Source organism: Pipistrellus kuhlii, unplaced genomic scaffold, assembly GCF_014108245.1.
Source record: "Pipistrellus kuhlii isolate mPipKuh1 unplaced genomic scaffold, mPipKuh1.p scaffold_m20_p_21, whole genome shotgun sequence".
Lineage (NCBI taxonomy): Eukaryota > Metazoa > Chordata > Mammalia > Chiroptera > Vespertilionidae > Pipistrellus > Pipistrellus kuhlii.
The window spans coordinates 10,914,037-10,938,599 of record NW_023425520.1 but is presented as its reverse complement, the minus strand read 5'-3'; the positions used below and the strand labels follow the sequence as shown (position 1 = coordinate 10,938,599).

Sequence of the window (24,563 nt, the reverse complement as noted above, 5' to 3'; positions counted from 1 at the left end):
ATTCAAAGCCCTCCTATCTGATATCCGGCTTCTCTTAGGACATATGATTAAAACAAGTCTCTTACATGTGCACAGAGCCCAGCGCGCTCAGGGAAGCGCTGTGAATGGTGTCTCATTGTTCAGATGCCAGTGTGCTCTGCATGCCAGCTGAGCGCCTGCCACCGGGAATGAGCTCCGTGCTCGGTGTCTCACAGTGAGGTGCCTCCACTTTCCCGGCGGGGCTGAGGGGCTTCCGGGAGGGAGTGACGGAGCCAGGCTGGGCATATAATTGGCCACAAAGTGAGGAGAAAGCAAAGCAGTTGAGGGAGTTGTGAGATTGATGTGTCTACTGTGGGTGGCAGAGACGGAACGTGCTCCTGACTCCCCCGGGAGCACTCTAGAATGAGACAGTCTGTAGAATTTGAACATTATTCTTGTAACCGGTGGGTAATGTGTAAGGCTTTTCAGCAAAAAGTAACTCCTGGTGGCTAGAAGTTGCTCCAGTGTGGTAGACTGGAGGCAGTAAGATCAGTGAGGTAAAAATGCAAAATTGAATGAGGAAGTCAGGGTGATAAGGGAGGAGATGAAATCAAGAAATGTTAGCAAATTGTATGGTAACACAGGTCATGGTTTGATGTATGGACATGGAACTCAGCAAAGAGGAGAGAGAACAGAGCTGGGGACCTGATGTGGGAACTGGAGGTGAACCAGACCCGCAGGGTTCGAAAGGAGGGCAGCCCATAGGCCGGCCTCAGTCAGGCAGCACCAGCTGAGGGCAGTGAGGGAGCAGCAAAGAGCCTGAGACCCCTCAGACACCTGATGAAGGCACACACACCCCTGATCTGGGGAGTTCCTCTAGGAGCCATACATCACTAGGCATCTGTGCTCTTTAAATATTATTTCAGAATAAATAATGGCATTCGTGTTTGAGGAAAAAGGAGGAGTATGTTTTAAGAACTACAGCGACAGATTGCAGAACTCTCAGTGTGAGTGTGCATTCAAACCAGGAAACATTCAGTGTGGAGTTGTCCCCGCCTTTTAAACAAGAAGCTGCTAGCCTGCACGTCCCCGCATTTCTTTGGGAACTAACACTCAGGTGACCATGGGTGAAGCTGCTGAGTTCAGGGAAATGCTGACGGCTGACTGGCTTCCCAGTAGGCTTGGGAAATAGCGGGGCTGCCCGAGGCCACTGCCAGTCAAGATCCCTTTCTCTGTTATTTTAAAACTGACAACTACCCTGTACCTAATGCTTGACCTGTCTCTTTTCCTTTTATCCCCTAGGGTAGAATGGTTTTAAAGAAGAACAAACTGCTTTCTGACTGATTGCCTTGAAGGGAAAAAAGAACCTATTTTTGTGCATCATTTACCAATCATGCCACACAAGCATTTATTTTTAGTACATTTTATTTTTTCATAAATTGCTAATGCCAAAGCTTTGTATTAAAATAAATAAATAATAAAATGAAAAGGCTGTGCTGTTGCGTGTTAATTGCCCACTTGTGTTTGGAAGGCAGATTGGGGATCACGTGCCCAGATTTCTGCTTCAGAGACAGAATGTGCTTGTGACTCCCCCTGGAGGAGCCGTGTCCCTCTCTCTGTTGGCGTTTTCATGTCGGCTCCTCTGTGCCCAAACAGATCCCAGCCTGGGCACCTGGGTGTGGTAATGCCTTCGGGGCTCTTCAATGTCACCATTCACTCTCCAATCACAGCTTGTTCCCTTGTTTGTGGTTGATATCCCTCCAGCCACAGCGGCAGCTCCAGGGCAGGGACAAGACAGTGCATCGCCTGCCACTATCCACCGACCTAGCGGAGTGCTTTGCACATAGTAGGTGCTCAATAAATACTTGTGGGATGAAGGGTTGAGTGTAAGAAAAAATCTCCAAAATTCACACTGATTAATAAGTCTGTCTGACTTTTTTAAATCTAGTTTTTACAGCATTTTAAATATAGCAAATTCTAAAAAGTTGGATGAAAGCAATTTTACATATATAATTGGAATATTTTTGCTTTATTGATGAGGAAAATGTTGAAATATTTGTTATATTGAATCATATGAGCTTGAAGAATTACCAGTCTATGTCTCACCTGAGGATATTTTTTCCATTGGTGTTTTTGGAGAGAGTGGAAGGGAGGGAGGGGAGAGAGAGAAACATCATTGTGAGAGAGAGACGTTGATGTGGCTGCCTCCTGCACACGCCCCAACTGGTGACCCTTCAGTGCACAGGCCAATGCTCTACCACTGAGCCACACCGGCTGGGGTCATATGTGTGACATTTTGAGCACTGAGTTCTCAGCCTTCCACCTCAGCATACCTGAGGATGCAACATGTTCCCGTTGGTAGTAGGTTCTTTCAGTAGTCACGCTCAAATTGGTAGGCTGGGTTGAATATTTTTTTCTTTTAGCTGTAATCCACATACCATAAAATTCACCATTTTAAAGGGTAAGTCATTTCAGGGGTTTTTAGTATACTCAGAAGGTTGTACAACCATCAAACTGTCTAACTATGTAGCATTTTCATCACTCAAAAATGAAATCCTATACCCATTAACAGTAACCTCTCACTAATTCACATTCTGTCTCTAGATTTACCTACTGTGGACATTTTCTATAAATACAATTATACAGTATGTGGCCTTTTAATCCTATTAATAAAAACCTAATATGCAAATCGACTGAATGGCGGCACAACCAGTTGCTATGATGCTCACTGACCACCAGGGGGCAGACGCTCAAACCAGGAGCTGCCCACAGTCCACAGGTCCTGACAGGTGGCAGTGGGGGGTGAGGCCAGCAAGCGGGCAGTGCCAAGCTAGCCAAGGCAGGTGCCAGTGGGAGCCCTTCAACCAACCATCAGTCACCCCACAGATCAGCCCTGATCACTGGCCAGGCCTAGGGACTCTTATCTGTGCATGAATTTCATGCACCAGATCTCTAGTGTATATATTTTTTTAATTGATTTTTTATTGATTTATCCTTTGATCTCCCTGCGAGATCTACAATAATAATCTGCTTCATGTTGATATTTACTGCTGTGTTGCTGACAATTACCTGAAAGAGTAGTTGGGGTGCTTTCACTGGGCTGGAAAAAGTTTAGCTATATCAGAAAGCAGGTCTAATTAATCAAGTTTTTATTCTATAGCTATAAAAGGCTAAGTCGACTTGCGTATGCGCAATACATATAAAGCTCTTGCTGGCACCAATCACAGGTGTGTGTTTCCATCTGTCATTGTTGATCATGAATTTGGTTGACACTTCTATTATAGAGAAAGGGCGAATAGCGATATTAAAATATTTCTTCTAATTTCCTTTCAATGTGCACAAATGTGTGCACCAGGCCACGAGTACATAGATAGTTAACTATTTGTATTCTATTAGTTTCAGATGTAGTTATTTGACATTTATATGCCTTACACTGCTCATCATACTAAGTATAGTAACTATCTGTCACCATGCTAACTTATCACCATTGTTGACTGTATTCCCCTTCACCTTTTTCACCCATCCCCTCTGACAACCATAAGTTTATTCTTTGTTTCTGAATCTGTTTTTGTTTTATTTGTTATGCTTTTTTAAAAAATCCACTTATCAGTGAAATGCAGTGTTTATCTCTCTCTTATTTCATTTTGCATAATACCTACTAGGTCCATCTATGTTGTCTCAAATAGCAAATTTTCATTCTTTAATTGCTGATTAATTTTCCATTGTGTATATATACCATATCCTCTTCATTCCTCTATCAATGAACACCTGGTTGCTTCCGTATCTTGGCTATTGTAAATAATTCTGCAGTGAACATAGTGCTGCATGTTTTTTCAAATTACAATAGTATTTTTGTTTTCTTCAGATAAATATCCAGAAGTGGGGTTGCTGGGTCATATGGTAGTCCTATTTTTAGTTTTGTGAGGAACCTTTATACTATTTACCCTAGTGCTGCACCATTTTGCAGTCCCACCAGGCATGCATGAGGTTTCCCTTTTCTCCACAGCCTCACCAGTGCTTCTTTGTTGACTTATTGATGGTAGCCATTGTGACGGTGTGAGGTGATTCCTCATTGTGGTTTTGATTTGCATTTCCTTTGATGATTAATGATGTTGAGCATCTTTTTGCTTATCTCTCAGCCATATGTATGCTTCTTTAGAGAAATGTCTATTCAGGTTACTCTGCCCATTTTTTACTTAGATTGTTTGTTTGTTTTTTAGTGGTAAGTTGTATGAGTTCCTTACATATTTTGGATATTGACCCCTTAGCAGATATATATATTATTGGCAAATATATTCCCATTCAGTAGGTTGTCCTTTTGTTTTATTGATGGTTTCCTTCGCTGTGCAGGAACTTTTTAATTTTATAAAATCCCATTTATTTATGTTTGCTTTTATTTCCCTTGCTCAAGGGGACATATTCATAAAGATAATTCTAATATCGATGTCAAATAGTTTATTACCTGTTTCCTTCTAGGAGTTTTATGGTTTCAGGTCTTACATTTAAGTCTTTTAATTCATTTAGAGTTTACTTTTGTATATGATACTAGACAGTGGTCCAATATTATTTTATTTCCTTGCACATGTCTGTACAGTTTCCCCAGCACCACTAGTAGAAGAGACCGTCATTTCTCCATAGTATATTCCTGCCCCCTTTGTCTTCAATTAATTGATCTTATAGGCAAGCATTTATATCTGGGCTCTGTTTTTGTGCCACGACCATATTATTTTGATTATTATAGCTTTGTAGTAGTTTGAAATCAGGGAGCCTGATATCTCCAACTTTGTTCTACTTTCTCAAGATTGCTTAGCTATTTGTGGTCTTTTGTGATTCCTTATAAATTTTAGGATCATTTGTTATACTTCTGTTAACTTAAAATGCCATTGGTATTTTGAAGGGATTACATTGGAATCTGTAGCCTGCTAGGTGGTCATTTTAACAATATTAATCCTTATAGTCCATGAGCACCGTATATTTTCCATTTATTATTTCCTCTTTATTTTCTTTCTTTAGCATCTTACAGTTTTCAGAGTACAGATCTTCCACCTCCATTAAATTTATTCCTATTATTTTATTCTTTAGATGCAATTGTAAATGATGAAATTGTTTTTGTAATTTCTTCTGATGATCATTCATTATTTGTATGACATATTTCTGTATATTAGTTTTGTATCATGCTACTCTACTGACTTCATTTCTTCTGTTAATTTTTTGGTGGATTCTTTAGGGTTTCTATACATAGTTTCATGTCATCTGCGAATAATGACAGTTTTACTTCTTCCTTTCCATTTTAGATGGCTTTCTTTTTCTTATCTTGTCTGATTGCTGTGGCTAGCACTTCCAGTACTGTACTGAATAAGAGTGGTATGAGTTGGCATCCTTGTCTTGTTCCTGATCTCAGAGGAAAAGCTTTCAGTTTTCACCACTGAGTATGATGTTAGTTGTGGGATTGGCCCTTATCATTTTAGGTAAATCCCTTCTGTACCTATTTATTTTAGAACTTTTATCAGAGATTAATGTTAAATTTTGTTAAATACTTTTTCATATGATTTTTATCGTTGGTTTTCTTGATGTGATGTATCACATTAATTGTTTTGTGGATATTGAACTGCCCTTGCATTCCTGATATAAACCCCACTTGATCATCATGTAAAGGCTTTTTAATGTATGTTGAGTTGGGTTTGCTAGTATTTTGTTGAGAATTTTTACATCTATGTTCATCGGAGATCTGGGCCTGTAATTCTCTATTTTTTACCTGATTTTGGTATCAGGTTAATGCTGTTCTTGTAGAAGGAGTATAGAAGCCTGCCTTATCAATTTTTTTGAATAGTTTGAGAAGGATAGGTATTAATTCTTTAAATTTTGGGTGGAATTCACCTGTGAAGCCAACAGGTGCTGGCTTTTGTTTTTGGTAGTTCTTATTGTTTCAAGTTCATTGCTAGTATTTGGTGTGTTCAGATTTTCTGTTTGTTTCTGATTTAGTCTTCGAAGGTTGTATGTTGTTAGAAATGTATCCATTTCAGTTGTCCAATTTGTTGGCATATAATTGTTCAGTGTTCTTTAATGATCATTTATTTCTGCGATGTTGATTGTAATCCCTCTTCTTTCATTTCTAATTGTATTTATTTGAGCTCTTTCTCTTTTTTCTTTTTAATGGCATATATATGTGATCTATCCTAGAAAATGTTCTATGTGCATTTGAGAAAAATGTGTAATCTGCAGTTGGGGATGAAATGTTCCTTGAATATCTATTAAGTCTGTCTAGTCAAATGTGGCATTTAAAACCATTATCCCTTGTTAATTTTTTGTGTGGATGATCTATCCATTGATGTATGTGGAGTATCAAATTCTCCAACTATTGTATTACTGTTAATTTCTGCCTTTATGTCCATATATACTTGCACTTATGTTGGGTGTATATATATTTATAATTGTTATATCCTCTTTTTGGGTTAACTCCTTTATAATTATGTAATATTCTTTTTTAATATATTTTATTGATTTTGTACAGAGAGGAAGAGATAGAGAGTTAGAAACATCGATGAGAGAGAGTCGTCGATCAGCTGCCTCTTGCACACACCCCACTGGGGATGTGCCTGCAACCAAGGTACATGCCCTTGACTGGAATCAAACCCGGGACCCTTCAGTCCCCAAGCCGACGCTCTATCTATTAAGCCAAACTGGTTTCGGCTATGTAATATTCTTTTGTCTTTCTTTTTAATATATTTTTATTGATTTCAAAGAAGAAGAGAGAGGGAGAGAGAGATAAAAACATCAGTGATAAGAGAGAATCATGGATCTGCTGCCTCCTGCTCGTCTCATGACGGGATCGAGCCCACAACCTGGGCATGTGCCCTGACTGGGATTCAAACTGTGACCTCCTGGTTCATAGGTTGATGCTCAACCACTGAGTCATGCCAGCCAGGCTCTTTTTACATTCTTTGATTTGAAGTCTGTTTTGCCTGATATGTGTATTGCTACCCCAGCTTACTTTTATTTCTTCCTGCATGGACTATTTTTTCTGCCCCTTCACTTTCAGTCTAAGTGTTTTGTTTTGTTTTATAAAGTGAATCTCTTAGAAGCAGCGTGTAGAAGAGTCTTGTTCATTTATCCATTCATTCTTTTGATTGGAGCATTTACATTTAAAACAATAATTGAGCCAGGCCATTGTGGCTCAGTAGTTGAGAGTCAAACTATGAACTAAGACGTCACTGTTCGATTCCCGGTCAGGGCACATGCCTGAGTTGCCAGCTCAATTCCCAGTAGGGGGCGTGCAGGAGGCGACTGATTGATAACTCTCATCATTAATGTTTCTCTCTCTCTCTCTCTCTCTCTCTCTCTCTCCTCTCTCCCTTCCTTTCTGAAAAATCTATTTTAAAAATTAGTAATAATTGATAGGTATGTGCTTATTTTGTTAATTTTTTTGGCTGTTTTGTTCTCTGTTTCTTTCTTCTCTTAATTCCTTTCCTTTTGATTTGCAGATATTCTTTAATGTTTTGTTTGGTTCCTCTATATTTTTTGTAGGTTTTTGGTTTGTGGTTACCATGAGGTTCATACATATACATCTATATATATAGTTATACATATATACAACAGTCTATTTTAAGCTGATACATATTCTATTAATATATATTTTTGTTTTGTGTATCCCTTGACTATTTAGTTATAGTTAATGTTGCTACTTTTGTCTTTTAACCTTCATATTAGCTTTGTAAGTGGTTGATTTACTGTGCTTGTTATATATTTGCCTTTACCATTGAGGTTTTTTTCTTATACTTATTTCTGGTTATGACCTTTTCTGCATAAAGAAGATAGTTTCACATTTCTTGGAAAGCCAGTTTAATTGTGATGCAGTTTGTTAGTTTTTGCTTATCTGGGAAACACTTTCTTCTTCAGTTCTGAGTGATAACTTTGCCATAGAATATTCTAGATTGTAGGTTCCTTTCTTTCAGCACTTTAAATATTTCCTGTCACTCCCTGTGGCCTGCACAGTTGCTGCTCAGAAATCAGCTGATAATAGCCTTATGGGATTTCCCTTGTATGTGACTTGTTTCCTTCTTGCTGCCTTCAAAATTGGTTGTGTGTTTTTTTATCTTTAACTTTTGCCATTTTAATAACAGAATGTCTTCATGTGAGCCTCTTTGGGTTCATCTTGTTTGGAACTCTCTGTGCTTCGTGAACCTGGATGTCTGTTTCCTGCCCAGATTAGGAAAGTTTTCAGCCATTATTTCTTCAACTATACTTCTGCCCCTTTTCTAATTCCTTCTGATATGTTCTTCATTTCAGTTACTGTTTTTTTCATCTATGATTGGCTCTTTGTTGAAGTTGAGCTCTTTATTGGGCATAGTAGTTATCTCTGTTTAATTAGTGTTTTTCTCCAGTTATTTTTGTTTATTCATTTGAGGGATGTTGTTCTGTCTCCCATTTTTCGTTTGACTTTCTGTTTTTGTTCCTAAGGGTTTGATGAAATAGCTCTCTCTCCCAATTTTGCCAATGTGGTCTCTATATAGACTGTGTGCCAGATGGTTTGAGTAGGCTGTTCCTAGGCAGGGTGGGTGCATGTGGGTACCTGGTGTGCTGTGTGGCCAAAATGAGTGGGTTCCGGGTTGGGCAGCCTGGTGTGTGCCTCCTCGCTCCTCTGATCAGGCGGCTGCCCCGTGTGCATGTGGCGTGCCCCGTTGCTTTGTCTGTTGCCATCGCACGCCCTACTTGCTCTGCACTTTCTCCACGGGACAGCCTGTGCGAGGTACTCTCTGGGCTGGGGAGCCCCACATGTGTGTGCATCCTGTCATGCGCACTGGATCGGTCCCCAGCTGCGGGGCCCCGTGCACGCACTCCTGCTGGAGCTAGCCCCCGGGGGTGGGGGGGCTGGAGACTCCTCGCAGCAGCCCTGCACTCGTGAGGCGCCCAGCCTGCTGTAGGAGGTCCGCCTCACTTGTTGGACAGAAGCTGTTCAACTGGCCCTCGCGCGCCTCTCAGCAGGAATTGCTCTAAATAGAGGGGTGCGGTCTGTGTGTTCTTGGGAGGGTTGAGCTCAGCATCCTCCTACACCCCCATCTTGGGCCCGCCTCCAAGTTTTTAATTTTTCTTTGGTTTGTATTTTAAGTGACATATCTAGGAAATGATTATGTAATTGAAGATCACAAAACTTCTAAGAGTTTTATAACATTCACAGAGCATGGCTTTCCACGCGGAGGCCCAGGGATTTTAGGAGTGAAGTAGGTGCAGATTGGCTCCTGGAATTAAAAGAACGGAGACACAAAAGAAAGCAGGACGTGGAGCTGGTTTAGAACATTGTAGCTCAGAGCTACCTAACAGACAAGCCCACGGGCAAGAAATAGGGCTGGCACAGTTGTGTCAGTGACAAGAAGAAGATTCTCAACACCCATAGGTAAAGCGACCTCTGGGCAGAAGCCCTGGGACAGGAGAGCAGCAGAACCACCAAAGGGCGAAGCTCGAGATGTTGCTGGAGAGCGTTTTCCTCACTGAGGAGCCTAAAAAGCAGGTCCAAACAGAGGAGCCGGCAGCATCAGAGCCGCGCTCAGCCTGGGGGTGAGGGTGAGGGAAAGCCAGTGAGAAGATGCCCAGGAGTGCGAGCTGTGTTGGAGCAGCAGCCTGGCAGTCTCTGAGGAGGCTTTGAAAACCAGAAGTCTAGCAAATCTGTAAAAGTTACACAGTTCCTTCATTCCGGTGTTCTTTAAAGTTTTTCATAAAAGTTCCTTTTGAAGAAAATGTCAGTTGGTCTTACCTAACCGCTCAGGGGCAGGAGTTTCCTCCACCGGGGTCAGAGCCCCCATTTTCCTCCTCCCCTCCCGGCCCTTCTTCTCCAGGCAGAGGCAGAGGCAGGGGGTCCTGGCAGCAGCCAACCGACACCTCCCTCCCTCCCGGAGGCTCTCCTGTGACCAGAGCACACCACACATGACGATAGGAATGGCCCAGGCTCATGGACAGAGAGGAGTCATTCAAAATTCAAAGACACGAGCGACTTCTTGCTCTTCAAACCCAGAAAAATGCATTTCCAGCACCTTGCTTTTGGTCACATACTTAACAAACTGTAATAGGGGGTTACATCCTAGGGATTTGGGGCAGTTTATAAAGGCAAAAAGTAAAACGCCCCAGTTACTTTTTTAAAACTCTCAAATCACAATGAAAGGCTGACAAGTACAGCGACTGCAACTTCCTCTGGGACATCAGTCATGTCCTCATGCCACCGTCACTGGGAGGAATTGACCTCCGGGCCAGTTGGCTGTGAGGACCATCTCTAACGACAGCAGAAGGACTGCTGTGCAGGAGACACCCCTATGGAGCAGGTCTTGCTTCAGTGGGGCTTTGGTGCTCATTGAATCTGATCCTTGAGTGTGTCTTATGGATATGTGTCTAATTGTAATCTGGGATGGTCTCACACTGGCCACTAGGTACACTGGCACTTGGGTCACCAGAGAGGTGAAAAGTAGCCACTGCCTGAGACCACCCAGAAGGAGCTACAGAAAGATCTACAGATTCCTCCTCTTTGTATCACGTTTGGAAGTGCCCAGATGAGGCCCAGATGTGAAGCGAGGCAGGCTGGTACAGGTGCTAGGTGTTGGGCCTTTTATTGACCCAGCCCTTGTTTGACAGATTTTAGCCAGAGCAAGGACAGGCCATTCATATGCAAAAGCCACTACACACAGCTTGAGTGTGGTTGTAGATTGGATGAGGCAAGGTCTTAGGGAAACTGCGGCTTGCGAGCCACATGCAGCACTTTGGCCCCTTGAGTGTATCTTCCACAAAATACCATGGCCTGGGCGAGTCTATTTTGAAGAAGTGGCATTAGAAGTTTAAGTTTAAAAAAAAAATTGGCTCTCAAAAGAAATTTCAATCGTTGTCCTATTGATACTTGGCTCTGTTGACTAATGAGTTTGCTGACCACTGTCCTAGGGAATCACCCGGGTGGAGCAAACATAAATGGCTGCCAGTTAGCTCTGCAACCCGGGAGGTCCCAGCATAGAAACAATGATCCCTGTGAGCATCTCCGTCTGAGAGGAAGCTGCCCTCATGTCCCTGCCCTGATGCCAGACAATCCGCTTCCTCCTCGTATGTGTCTGCCCCGCCCTGGTGCTGGAGCTCAGAGGAAGTGGGACCTTGTAAGTTCAGTTCATGGTGCTGGCCTTTTAAGAGGAGCAGCTGGGTCTCCAGCAGCCTCTGTGTCACTGAGCCCCAATCCGTCCTGGTTTTTACAGCCCATAGTTCTTACTGCCTATAGGGACTTCTCTTCCCAGCTCTGGGACCCTGGGCTGGGGTTCTGGTGTGGGGCTGGGACCCCTTGCTCCTCTGGGCAGCCTCTGCAGAGACAATCGCCCCACTGATTAAAAAAAGGTGCACGTGGGTGCCTGACCAACCTGTCCCGGGCCTCTGCACCTCCTGCGAGTCTCAGTGTACTTCTTTACTTCTCTAGTCGTAGGACTTCCATCCAGCCAGATTTCCAGTGGTTCTGGATGATGGTTGTTCTGTATTTTAGTTGTAATTGTGATATGGTTGTGGGAGTCAGCAAGTGCAGGCATTTACCTATGCTGCCATCTTCAAATCTCCCTTTTTTTTTTTTTTTTTTTTTTTTTTTTTTTTACAGCCCCTCAAAACACATCCTCCAGTTTCCCAGGGTCTGTAAGTTAGTAAGGTGAACAATCATTAAACAACTGTGATCCTATTCTTACTGTGTATCCTTCCCCCTATCGAGGCGGGGTGGGGGAAGGGAGGGGAGGAGGGGGAGAGTAAGGAGGCAATAGGAACATGGATGTGAGAAGGAAGCATCATCGGCTGCCTCCTGTGCATGCCCTGGCTTGGGATGGAATCCGCAACCTTTCGGTGTACAGATCGATGCTCCAGCTGAGCCACCCAGCCAGGACAGCATAGGGTGTTCTAGGAATTAAATGTAGCATCCCAGAAGAAAACTACATCTTTGAAGATCAGAAATCTCAGGAAAGGGTTTCCCCAATACTGTCACAGATTCTCTGACGGTTACATTTGTCAGTAGGGAAGACCTATGCTTTTGTAAATGTTTCCTGTCTTCATCTTAACCTGACACTTTCTCCTCAATGACTCAAAACTCTACACAGTTCTTTTCCCATTTGGCATCTACATCAGCAATTCCCCCGAGGCATAGACAGGCTTCCATTTATCTTTGCTAGAAATGAATTGGAAAACAAGTACTTAATAAATTTGAGACCAAGAATATTAGAAACAATAGATTATCCAAAATAATAATAATAATAATAATATGTGGATCATAATATTTTTCTTCCACAATATTTAGAGATTTTTCTACATCAGTGCATATAGATCTGTCTGCACTCTTCTCTTTAATATCAATAAATGCATTTTATATTGAATCAATTCTAAATTAATGGACATTTCAGTTATTTAAAAATCTTCATAATTTCTATGAAAGCCATATAACTACCAAAACTGATGATGTACAGAGACTGGTGACCCCCTTGGTGTGGTGCCCCGCTCACCTGCTCCACCATCCCGCTGTGGCCAATGCCCATCATGTTCTGTGCATGCCCACTGGTGATCAGCACATGTCATAGTGACTGGTTGTTCAGTTGTTCTACTGTTCAGTCTCCTTGCATATTAGGGTAGGGTCCCTCGGCCTGGACGGCAATCAGGGCCAATCTGTGGGCCAACCAGCAGGGAGACCAGGCGACCCAAGCTGGTACTCACCTTGGCCAGCCTGGTGCCACCTACTTGCTGGCCCCAACCCCCACCACCACCACCACCAATCCCCTCCCTCTGCAGGGCAACCAGCAGGACAATCAGGGGCCCCACTGGAACCCGCCTTGGCTGGCCTGTGGCCTGCAAGCTAGAGGCAGCTCCTATGTTGAGCGTTGCCCTCTGGTGGTCAGCACACATCATAGCAACTGATTGTTCCACCAGTTGTTCCGCCATTCAGTTGATTTGCATATTAGGCTTTTATTATATAGGTTACAATGGAATATTATTCAGCAATAAAAAATAATGAAATCTTGCCATTTGTGATAGCATGGATGGACCTAACATATATTATGTTAAATGAAATAACTCAAGAGGCAAATACCATATGGTCTCACTTATATGTTGAATCTAAGAAAACAAATGGACAAACAGAATTATAGATACAAAGACCAAACTGATGGTTGCCAGAGGAGTGGGTGGGGAAAGGGTGAAAAAGGTACAAACTTCCAGTTACAAAGTAATATCACAGGATATAATATACAGCACAGGGAATGTTCAATAATATCATAACTTTGGCCCTGGCCTCTATATTCAATGATTAGATCCTCAGCCAGTGCACTGAAAGGTCTTGGTTTCAATTCCCAGTCAAGGGCACATACCTGGTTGCACATTGGATTCCTGGCACCTGTGTGGGAGACAACCAATCAATGTCTCTTCTTCCCTCTCTTCTACTCTATCTAAAATCAATGGGAAAATATCCTCAGGTAAGGATTAACAACAAAAACACAGGTATAACAGAAAACCAAATGACCAAAAAGGAGGAAAAACAAAGAATTGAAATAGATCCACAAGAAATATAAATATTGCAAATATCTGACATGGACTTTAAAATATAATAACTTTAAGTATGTTTAGGAAACTAATGACAAGATGGATAACTTTAATAGTTAAAGCTGTAGTAAACAAATATGTGATGCTTTAATCAATAAAGAATTTTTTTAAAAAGTTGTAGTAAAGATAGGCTAACAGATTGCTGGAACAAAATAGTGCCCAGTAAAACCCATACCTCTAAAAGCAATAGATTTTCAACTAAGGTCTTAAGGCAATTCACTGGGGAAAGGCTAATTCTTTAAACAAATGATGCTGAAACTATTGGACCTATCCACAGGCAGAAAGATGAACTTCAATCTTTACTTCTCACCATATACAAAAATGCATGGTTTATCTAAATGTAAGAACTAAAACTATAAAAAAAAAAAGTTATAGATGAACACATAGGATAAAAATCTTAATGGCCTTGGGGTATGCAAAGATTTCTTTATTCTGCTACAAAAGCATCCACTCTAGAAAGAAAAAACAATAAATCAGATTTTACTAAAATTTCAAACTTTTGCTCTTCAAAGAAAATAAAAAGGCAAGCCACAAACTGGGAGAAAATGTTTGCAAAACATGTATGTCTGACAGAGGACCTGTGTCCAAAATTTCTTTAAAAAAAACAAAAAAAAACTCTTGCAACTCAATAATAGACAACCCATTTTTTTAAATGGGTAAAAGATTTTAACAAAATGCTTCACAAAATATACAATAGATGATTGGTACGTAAGCACATGAAAATTGCCAGAAACCAATTGGCTGTGTAAAGGGGTAGATGGGGAGTCCTCCACAGTGGGGTTCAGCAGGTAAAGTCTAAGGCTGGAAACATGCTAGTTAGAGACCAGGAAGGAAGTATGCCACAAATCAGCAGGAGCTGTCTCTGAGGAAGGGGGTCGCAGATTACTGGTCATAGCACATAAGGGAGGAGCTGCCTGAACATTTTAAGGTGTGACTTTAATATAAATAAAAACTTGTAGGGCACTATCAGGGCCTCAGGGTCACAACCTCGGCCTGCCCGCTGGTGAAGCGGCTCTGTGCCCCACCACGGGCGCGGACAGGAGACACGGAATTTCCCACGTGGTTGCGGGTCCTCGGACACAGTCTTCAAGTTTGCGAGTGGAGGCTGGGTAAGCGCACCAGGCAGCTTTTGCTCTGAAGAGCTCAGGGGCTCGTCTTTGGGGACCCAAACGCTGGAATTGGCATGTTTAATGTTGCTTACTAAATTGAGGGATGCCTGAACTCTTTGCATTTTTCTCACGGTAAGAACCCAAAATAAAGACACATATTTGAGGAAATGTGATGCTTTGAAGGTAATTCACCTTCTTTCCTCCAAGCCCTGTGGGAAGGGGGAGTAGAGGCCTGATGACCTAGTAAGTCTGTGCTTCTTGTTCCTTCTCCAGGTGGCCACTTCTTTCATCGAAGCTCTCTGTCCCCTCGGAGCCTGGTGTATGAGAGCGAATTCTCCACACTTGAACCTTCTTTGGACATGTATGATGAGAACAAAACCTGATTTTTTAAAAAGGGGCCGTTGGGGTCACCTCTTCTGTGATTTGATACATGATCACCTTCCTTGTTTTGTATTCTTCTGTCAGCGTCTGTTTTGGAAGAACGGCGGTGCTTTCCAAGCTCAGGTTGGGGCTCCGGGTTGGATGGCAAAGACCCCCTGGTGAGGCTTTGAGAACAGCCTATTTCCCAGGTGACCTGGTGGCACCCAAAGCCGCCCCCCGCTGGCCGCAGACCACGGGCCCGACAAGCCCGGCTGTTTGCAGAAGAGTCGGCCCCGGAGAACGGTGCGTCGTAAACGAGTCTGAGCAGCCACGCGCTCTGGGCGGGGCGATGCTGGCATTTTTAAATACCTTGTGCTCCTCGCGACGCCCACTGCGCGCTTCTCACCCACGTGGGCACGAGTTGCTGCTGCATGGCCCACTCTGTCTCCTCCCGTCTCTTAATCTACTTCCTGTCAAAAGGCCTCTTTCTGAAGGTTCTCTCTTCTGAGACTGACCGCCCGGAGCGTCGCCACGGGCAGCAGGCAGGCTGTGCGGGACACACAGGCGTCCCCGTCGTCACAGCATGGCCTAAGGTAGGGGTGTCGAACTCAATCAGAGAAGGGGCCCAAATCTAAAATCCAGCCTAAATCGCGGGCCGCGAATGGTTTACTGAACAGTCATAAACTGTCATTGTGATGGAAACGCAGCGGAGTGCAGTGATGACAGCGCGGTGCGGGCCACATTGCAAGGCCTGGCAGGACGGATTTGGCCCGCGGGCCTTGTGTTTGACACATGTGGCCTAAGGTGTCACGTGCTGATGTGATCCCCGAGCCCTGAAGGCTCTGTCCCCAAGGCCTGTGACTTATTTGCTTGGCAGTAGGTGTGTGGGAGGGAGGGGGGGAGAGGTTGGCACCCAGAAGGCCAGCCTGGCAATTATCTGAGCATGACAGCCAGTGGGTGTCAAATCAGAAGGGTTCTGCGTGGCCGTGCTTAGATCGCATCGCCCCCCGCTGGCAGACACGGGATGGGCGCCTCGCGTCCTCCTTCACCGGTCCAGCCCAGAGCTCTCCACCAGCCTTGGCGGCAGCATGAAGGCGAAGCTTCCAGAAGAAGACATGGTGGGCCGTGCAGCACAGATCGGGGACACGTGCTCTTCCTACACACCTGGGAGGCATCAAGTTAACATCACAAGAAACATGCATTATAAGAGTAATCCCAACACGGAATCATGATGAGCAAATTTACGAAACCAATTCTAGACATCCTTCTCGCTCAAGGGCACACCGGTTCAGCCTCTTTCGTGGTGACAGCCCGCCCCCATCGCACGCCGGAGTGAGACCAGCAGCACACCGCCCGCCCCGGGCGGCTCTTCCCGCGGGCCGCGGGCCCTGAGACGGCTGGGGACGCCGCCCTTTCCGCGCGCACCGCCTCCGGTTTGTGTAAGATGCCTCGGACACAGTGAGGCCCCGAACAAACCCGCACCGAGCCCTGCAGCCTCGGCGCCACCAGCAGCGTTTGGTTTTCGAAGGTTGAGGCTGGAACAGTGCGGAGTTTAAGGTCTTGGCAGGTTTTTCTTTCCCCTTTACCCAAGGGCTTTTGCTTGTTTCCTAGTTATAGTCGTTGCACTATAAAAATATTTTTTATAAAAAGCAGTTTCAAGAAGCCCTGTTCGTAGGCAGGTCTGCCGCTGGCTGGCGAGGACGGAGGCCCAGACTTGGGTTTGGTGGGCTCCCTGCGCTGCCGCTTCTCTGGCCCAGAACTGGCTCCAGCGCAGGTTTTCTTCCGCCTGTGCCGCCTCCCAAAAGCAGTCACATTCCTGGGAAGAGATTTAAATTCAGGCCCTGAGAACCCACTTCTTGATACCATGTTTGAATTTCTGGTGACACGAGGGCATACGTTTCCTGCCGAATAGCGGGGAGTTTCTCACAGGGAGCGCCCTGCGGCCCCTGCTCCAGGCCCAGCTACTCCCTCTCCTCTGGGCAGCGAGCTGCTCTCCCTCCAGCTCCGGGCGCCCGCCACCCGGGCAGAGGCTTCTCCGCAGGCCGTGTGCTTCTGGCGGAGGGAGGGTGGCACCATTGACCAATCAATCCATCTCTCCAACAGCGGCCTCTTTGCTGAGCTGAGCGAAACCTCCTCCAGCCACCGGGGGGCTTGGCGGGGCGGGCAGGGCGGGGCAGGCAGGAGGGCTGCTGGGCCGGAGCTTCGTGAGAACGCAACTCCGCAGGGGCAGCCTCCCCTGAGAAGCTCAGCTCGGAGCCGGGTGGCCAGGAGCTGGGTGGCCAGGAGCTGGTGGCCAGGAGCTGGGTGGCCAGGAGCTGGTGGCCAGGAGCTGGGTGGCCAGGAGCTGGTGGCCAGGAGCTGGGTGGTCAGGAGCTGGTGGCCAGGCGCATGCGGTTGGCATGCAGAGAGGTCTCGCTGGTGCAGGCCTCGCAGCACTGCAGATGTTATGGGGAGTGTATGACCTCTGATCGTTTGGGGGTGCAGTGGGGGGACAATTTGAAGAGAGAGGGGACAGAACACTGACTTCACCGCAGGCCTCCGTCCCTGCAGTGGCCTCCGCTGGCAGCAGACCCAGGTGCATGTGGCTGAGATGGGAGGGCAGGAATTGGGTTGGGGCAGTTAAAATGCAAATGCCTACAATTCGGTGATGTTTAACTTGCTAGGGGAAGAACTCCCCGGAGCCCTCCTTTCCCGCCCTCCTTTCCCGTTACTTCAGGCTCAGAGGAGAGGGGGCACCGGCTGGCCACAAGCGAGCCCAGGCTGGGGGCCCGGGGCGGGGCGGGGCAGTGGGTGGTGCTGGCAGGCAGCATGTCCGCCCAGGGCCGCAGGCGGCTGCCCCCTCAGGGGAACACCAGTCTACCACCGGGGGTCAGCAGTACCTTGTAGTCCGGTGAGCCCCACTTTTTAAGAAAGGCATGGAGCCCCTGCCCCTCCTCAGGCCTGGCTCAGAGAGCGCCCAGGAGGCACCCACCAGCCTCTTGCCTGCCACAGCCTGGCTTCCAAAGATGTGGTTGTGCCTGGCCAGGTGCTCAATGGTTGGAGCATTGCCCCATGTACCAGAAGGTTGTGGTCCAACTCCCAGTTAGGGCGCATACCTAGGTTGTGGGTTTGATCCCTAGTTGGGGCACATACAGGAGTGTGGGAGGCAATCCACATTTCTCTCTCTCACATCAATAACATCCTCCAGTGAGAGCTTAAAAAGAAGTGGAGTCACAAAGGGTTTAAACAAAATAAGGTGGTTAAATATCACTAACTTTATGTTTCCTATGGGCTTCAAAAGTTCTTCTCATATTTTATTACCCCTCACGGCCAATTCTTCCTCGATCTACATGTTAAACAAAACCGGTTTTAACTGGCCCTGGTGGTGTTGTCCAATGGTTAGAGCATCACCCTGCCCGCAGAAGGGTCACAAGTTTGATTCCCGGTCAAGGACACGTACCTGGGTTGCAGGGTCCATCCCCAACCACTGTCAGAGCAGATGCAGAAGGCAACCGATTGATGAGTCTCTCTTACGTAGACATTTATCTTTCTCCCCCTCCCCCTCTTCCCCCCTCCCACTCTCTCTAAAAAGGATCAATTGGAAAAATTTCCTCGGGTGAGGATTAACAAAACCAAAACAAAGCAAAAGCACTGCTTTTAACGGAAGAAAAACCAAAAGGTTGCCCTGCGTTGCCCTTTGTTATTTGTGCAGTGTTTCTGCTGTAGGCAAGCCAGGAGGCAGGTCACCTGCTCGCACATGTCATGGCCCCAAACACCGGTGTCCAGGCTGGGACTCGGGAGGAAGGGGCAGGTTATAGGCTGATTCTGTCCTCAGGCCGTGATTTCGTTCTCACTGTGTGCCAATCACAGACTCGGAGTTCAGGTGAGCCCAGCGACGATGGAGATTTGCGGTCCTAGGACACGGGCACAGTAACAGCCACTGGGCTTCGAGACAGATGAGATGAGGGTGCGTCCTGAAGAGGGGTTGCCCAGGGCACACACAGGGGCGGGTGCAGCGTGGAGAGGACAGGCGGCACCTCAAAATGCAGCACCCAGGGACGGCAAGCGGGGAGCTTGCGATGGCAACAGGGCTTCCCTGGGGTTTTCCCTCGCTCTTCTCCCTCGCTCACGCCATTTTCCTGTTTCTTCGCTCTGCCCTGGGGAAGAAGGAAGATGTGTTATATGCCGTGTCTCCTTGGGCTTGTGGGTGTCGGATGCGGGGCAGGAAGCTTTGCTGTAGGGAGGGCCTAATCTCTTCAGAGCAAGCTGGCTGGGTGGGCTGGCAGCACTGCGTGCCTGGGGGCCTGCCTGTGCAGGAAGCGGCCGGGGTCTGACGTGGAGGGGGAAAGGCGGCCGAGGTGGCTGCAGTGGTGGCTGGGAGGGCTGGCGGGATCCGGGGAGAGCGCTGTGGGCGCCGGCAGGACATCGGTCCTTGGCAGCACGGAGACCAGTGCTGGGTCTCCCCAGAGATTTGGGGAAGGAAGAGGGGTCAGGGCGAGGCCCCTCTGCGCATCAGACACCTGGGAGCTGGTTTAAATGCACAGCCTGTACCACCCGCCTCTCCTCCCCCACCCACCTTTCCCTCTCCCTCTCCTGCTCCCTCTTCCTCTCCCCCTCCCTCTCCCTCTCCCTCTCCCTCTCCCTCTCCCTCTCCCTCTTCCTCTCCCTCTCTGTTCCCTCTCCCTCTGCCCCTCCCTCTCCCTCTGCCTCTCCCTCTCCTTCTCCTGCTCCCTCTCCCTCTCCCACTCCCTATCCCTCTTCTTCTGCCTCTCTCTCCCTCTTCTGCTCCCTCTTCTTCCCTCTCTCTCTCTCTCTCTCTCTCTCTCTCTCTCTCTCTCTCTCACACACACACACACACACACACACACACACACATACACACGCACATGCACATGCACACGCACAGAGTATGTACACAGACACATGCACTCTCCTTCCCACACGCACACCCTGGAGTTAGAATCCCACAGGGAGTGTCTCCCGGCCGGCTGTGTCTCCTTATTCCAGAAGATGCTGGAAGCCAGCGTAGGGCTCGGGTTGCCCAGTGACACGGAGCCAGGCATGAGGCCGACTGAGGGCAGGCAGGAGCTGCTGACAAAGCACCGAGTGTGGTCCCGTCCACGGCCTCACCCACGGCCTGGAACAGCACGGGGTCCCAGGCCACCAGGAGAGCGGGCGAAACGGACACCACAGTGTGCAGGCAGGACCCCTGCTGAGAGCGCTTGTGACGATGCTGCGTCCAGTTTCGCCTTTTCCTTTGCTTCGTTGGTAAATTGTCCCAAAGCCACTGCACCGAGGAGGAGCGTGAGTGAGTTGTTCCTGTGAGTGAGTTGTTCCTGTGAGTGAGGGGTTCCTGTGAGTGAGGGGTTCCTGTGAGTGAGGGGTTCCTGTGAGTGAGGCGTTCCTGTGAGTGAGGGGTTCCTGTGAGTGAGGGGTTCCTGTGAGTGATGCGTCCCTGTGAGTGAGGCGTCCCTGTGAGTGAGGGGTTCCTGTGAGTGGGGGGTTCCTGTGAGTGAGGGGTTCCTGTGAGTGAGGGGTTCCTGTGAGTGGGGGGTTCCTGTGAGTGAGGGGTTCCTGTGAGTGAGGCGTCCCTGTGAGTGGGGGGTTCCTGTGAGTGGGGGGTTCCTGTGAGTGAGGCGTCCCTGTGAGTGAGGGGTTCCTGTGAGTGAGGGGTTCCTGTGAGTGAGGGGTTCCTGTGATGCCCGGACGTGGTGCACTCCTGTCAGCAGGACTGGAAGGCGCCTTGTGCAGCTTAGGCAGCAGCCGAGAAGTTACTGAACCCAGACGGAGACGTGTGCGGGGTCCTGCCTGCCTCTGTCCTAACGTGTCCCCTGCAGAGGCCGCCGCTGCCGTGGCTCAGGCCCCCTCACCCTCCGAAGGCCTGGGCAAGCGGTCGGAGCATTGCAGCCGGGGGCGCCTCGGGGTGCTGGACAGCTTGGGCTGACCCGGGGTTTTCCCTCTTGCATTCACCGGAGCTCACACCGGTTTCCCTTTTCTTGGCCCTGACTTGGGGAAAAAGGAAGATACTTTATGACAAATGAAAAACATCAACGCTCTGAAATTCATACAACCTGAGTTAAACTTTCAGGTCTCAGTGCCCTGAAGTGCCAAACCTCGGTGCTGGGCGTACTGTACTCCCGTGGGCTCTCCTCAGCTGTGTGCTGGAGATAGCCAGTGTGCCCGGAGACAGGCGGTGTGCCCAGAGACAGGCGGTGTGCCCCAAGACAGGCGGTGTGCCCGGAGACAGGCGGTGTGCCCGGAGACAGGCGGTGTGCACGGAGACAGGCGGTGTGCCCCGAGACAGGCGGTGTGCCCGGAGACAGGTGGTGTGCCAGGGCAGGCGGTGTGCCTGGAGACAGGCAGTGTGCCCCAAGACAGGCGGTGTGCCCAGAGACAGGCGGTGTGCCCGGGGACAGGCGGTGTGCCCCGAGACAGGCGGTGTGCCCCGAGACAGGCGGTGTGCCCGGAGACAGGCGGTGTGCCCGGAGACAGGCGGTGTGCCCCGAGACAGGCGGTGTGCCCGGAGACAGGTGGTGTGCCAGGGCAGGCGGTGTGCCTGGAGACAGGCAGTGTGCCCCAAGACAGGCGGTGTGCCCAGAGACAGGCGGTGTGCCCGGGGACAGGCGGTGTGTCCGGAGACAGGCGGTGTGCCCGGAGACAGGTGGTGTGCCAGGGCAGGCGGTGTGCCTGGAGACAGGCAGTGTGCCCAGAGACAGGCGGTGTGCCCCAAGACAGGCGGTGTGCCCAGAGACAGGCGGTGTGCCCGGGGACAGGTGGTATGCCAGGGCAGGCAGTGTGCCCCAAGACAGGCGGTGTGCCCGGGGACAGGCGGTGTGCCCACGGACAGGCGGTGTGCCCAGGGACATGTTAGGCTGGCTGGCAAGGCCTGGCTGGCAGCCTGGAAGGACTGGCCTCTCAGAGGCACCGGGCCTGGCACAGACGCTGGTGCAGAGCCCAGCGTGGGCCCAGCCCAGCAGGAAGTGCCGTCACGGAGCACACCGGCTCCCGGGAAGCTGAGCGGGGAGGGCCTGCTCTCCGCTGCGGGCCCTTCCCCGGGGACAGCGCCGGCTGGTCTGCTTTAACGGGGCCGGAGCAGTTCCCTGTGTCCTCGTGGGGTGCCAGTCATGGCCCCTGGCCCTCTGCAGTGACCACTCTCAGAACTCTCCACAGCTACTGGCAACTATCGAGTTACAGATGATTGTTCTGAGCTATTTTTACAAATTTCACCCAACACACGTAAACTCTAACTCGCGTTCAGAATTACTCTTCATCCTCACCTACGGCCAGGTGTATTTACACTGTGCGGCATTAACGGCTTTTCTAGCCACTGGGAGGAACCAGGCCGAGATGTTTGTAAAGACAAAACGTGGGCGAGGGTGGCGGCAGCAATGTCCAGGCCACCTTTTTCCTTGGGTAAGCGCTCCCCAGCGCAGAGCTGGCCACCCGGTGCCCGCCAACAAGCCCCATGGACCAGGTCACCAGGGCCTCAGCTCCCTCCCTGGTGCCCGTCCTGGAGAGAAGCAGAGGCCGCTGTGCCCCTTCACAGTGCCCAGGCCTCGCTGCTGACCCGCCGGGGAGCGGTGCCCGGGCCAGTGCTGGGCCAGATCCTGGTGTCTTGGCTGAGAGTGGGAAGCAGGGCTAAGCCGAGAGGCAGTGACTCGAAGGAAACAGACGGGAGCGGACGCCATGCTGGGAAATGCTGTTCGGGGTCCAGGGAACACCGGCTCCTAGCACAGCAGTCCTGGTCACACCCTGGGCCACATGTGTCTCCATTGTTTCTGACCCTCCGTAGCTTTGTACTCATCCTGTGGTCTAGTTGCCCTTTCACACTGGGGTCATTCGAGAGCTGCTTTTCCTCTGGGTTCCTGCTGGCTGCGCCCAGCGTCCAGAGGATGGCAGACTATTTACAACGCAGGTGATGTGGGCGGGGGAGGCTGGCATGTACCTAAATGTGGCACATGGCTTAGCTGCTACCTTGAGTGACGAAAGAAAAACGAGACGCTTGAATTTTAACCCACCATTGGCTAGCTTGTGCCAGAACACGCATTGAAGATCCAAGAGGCCAAACTGGTCATTGGCTTACTTTGGGGACTCGCCGTGGGAGGAGTCACCTTGCCTGGGACGCACAAACACCTGCGAGCGGACTGTGAGCTGCTTTCTTGGCACCAGGTCGGACAAGCCCTTTAAAAGGCTCTGGACAGCACAGCTCCTGGTCCATATGGTTGATGTAAGTATAACTACGTAGTGAAATTGTGTGGTATATGTCTACATGCCAATAGTGTATACCTGTATGTGGGATTTGCTAATATAACCATTTCAATAAAAACATATTGAAAAAGCTGCTCTGTGGTAATACTGTTGGTGGTAACCCGTGTCAATGAGGAGACTTACAGAAACCCCAACCCAAACTGGCTTAGCGAAAGGGGCTGCAGCCAGTGGCTCACAGGAGCTCACTGCAGGGGGCTGTGTCTCAGCGGTGTGGCCGGGCCGGTCCTTGGACACGGATACGGGCACGTTGCTGCCTTTGCTGGCTCCAGATGAACTTCCGGCTCAGGCACAGGTAGGTGGCAGCCCTGTGAGCAGTAGAGCTGATCTAATTCCCCAGGAGGTAGCCCAGGCCAGGACGGCAATTCCTTCTCCCTGACTGCTTGCTGGGAGGCACGTGGTCACCACCAAACTGGCCACCGTGGTCACAGACGTGGAATGTGCTCGCGGTCAGGGCAGCCTGGGTTCCACCTCGGCCGCTGCGCTCGGCTTCACCTGAGACGGATTCAGAGTCCTGAGGGTGTTCCCACGGCATCCGCTTCTTTCTCTGCAGCCTCCTGGATCTGCTGCGACGTCCACGCAGACAGCAGAGAGGGGCCAGGCAGCCTGCACGTGAGTGCCGCCTCTGCCACGCCCAAGGTGAGCTTGGCAGGATTCCATCTGTCTGGCCTTGGTTTTATCATCTCTCAGATAAGGGTCATAAAATACTCAAATACACAGATAATTCTTACAACGCAGCTATAAAAAGGCAACCTGATTTTTTTTTTCCCAGAAAAAAATGTTGCTTTATTATAACATAGGAAAAACTACAATTCATGAAGGAAGGGGAGAGCCAAACAGTTCCTCAAACAACAAGGTACAATCATTGGAATATTTTCCCTATAATTTTAGTTTTTGGTTATCACAATTACTTCAATTATTAAAATGCACACACACAGCCCCACTCTGGCAATTTTACAGTCAAAGCATACACATCACGCCTCACCACAAAAGCCCGGTATGTAGGCCTGCGACATCCTAGCACCTGCCAGGGGAGGGGCTGCGTGGGCCAGAGGGAGGTCTGGCCACTCGGTCCTCAGGCTGCCTCCGGGCCAGGCCTGACCCCGTTATCCCAGCATCTACACCGCTCGGAACTCCACATGTCTGAAGGGGGAAGTCTACCGCTTCACTGAGAAGCGCGGAGTGGCAGCCAACATTTCAGAAGTCCCGGTTATTTTAAATGTACTGATGGGAGTGCAGGGGTCAGACCCATTGGGTAAGGATGGAACACCTACATAGAAGTGGTTGTTAGGAAACAACCATTTTCCTGAA

At 48.6% G+C, this 24,563-nt stretch overlaps 2 protein-coding genes and 1 long non-coding RNA gene across 7 annotated transcripts in view; 2 read left to right on the top strand and 1 right to left on the bottom strand.

The window, feature by feature from the left end:
• The window catches only part of RNF130 (ring finger protein 130), a 111,316-nt gene extending 95,801 nt beyond the window's left edge, over nucleotides 1-15,515 (top strand). For 2 of the 5 annotated variants that reach the window (XM_036450238.2, XM_036450236.2), the window contains one exon: nucleotides 1,261-1,314. In XM_036450238.2, the coding sequence (XP_036306131.1) occupies nucleotides 1,261-1,265 (5 nt within the window). In that variant the 3' untranslated portion in view covers nucleotides 1,266-1,314. Of the gene's footprint in view, nucleotides 1-1,260; nucleotides 1,315-14,921 lie in introns of those variants that run through there. The other 3 variants (XM_045585784.1, XM_036450237.2, XM_045585783.1) reach the window with 3 other exon arrangements.
• LOC123652864 lies at nucleotides 806-18,311 on the bottom strand. Its single transcript, XR_006742403.1, has 3 exons — nucleotides 18,178-18,311; nucleotides 9,632-9,638; nucleotides 806-816 (listed from the first exon to the last, which is right to left on the bottom strand). It is a non-coding gene; the product is annotated as an uncharacterized LOC123652864 (long non-coding RNA).
• Nucleotides 18,312-18,885: 574 nt separating this feature from the next.
• Nucleotides 18,886-23,327, top strand: LOC123652871. The gene is made up of 3 exons (XM_045585793.1): nucleotides 18,886-18,917; nucleotides 21,076-21,760; nucleotides 21,797-23,327. The coding sequence occupies exons 1-3, from the start codon at nucleotides 18,886-18,888 to the stop codon at nucleotides 22,067-22,069; spliced, it is 990 nt and encodes a 329-aa protein (XP_045441749.1). The 3' UTR covers nucleotides 22,070-23,327.
• The last annotated feature ends 1,236 nt before the right edge of the window (nucleotides 23,328-24,563 follow it).

Coding starts and splice junctions, on each gene's coding strand:
- LOC123652871 (XM_045585793.1), top strand. CDS start 18,886: ATGGAGATTTGCGGTCCTAGGACACGGGCACA. Junction 18,918..21,075: donor GGTCCTAGGACACGGGCACA/GTAACAGCCACT, acceptor TTAAACTTTCAG/GTCTCAGTGCCCTGAAGTGC. Junction 21,761..21,796: donor GGCGGTGTGCCCGGGGACAG/GTGGTATGCCAG, acceptor GCCCCAAGACAG/GCGGTGTGCCCGGGGACAGG.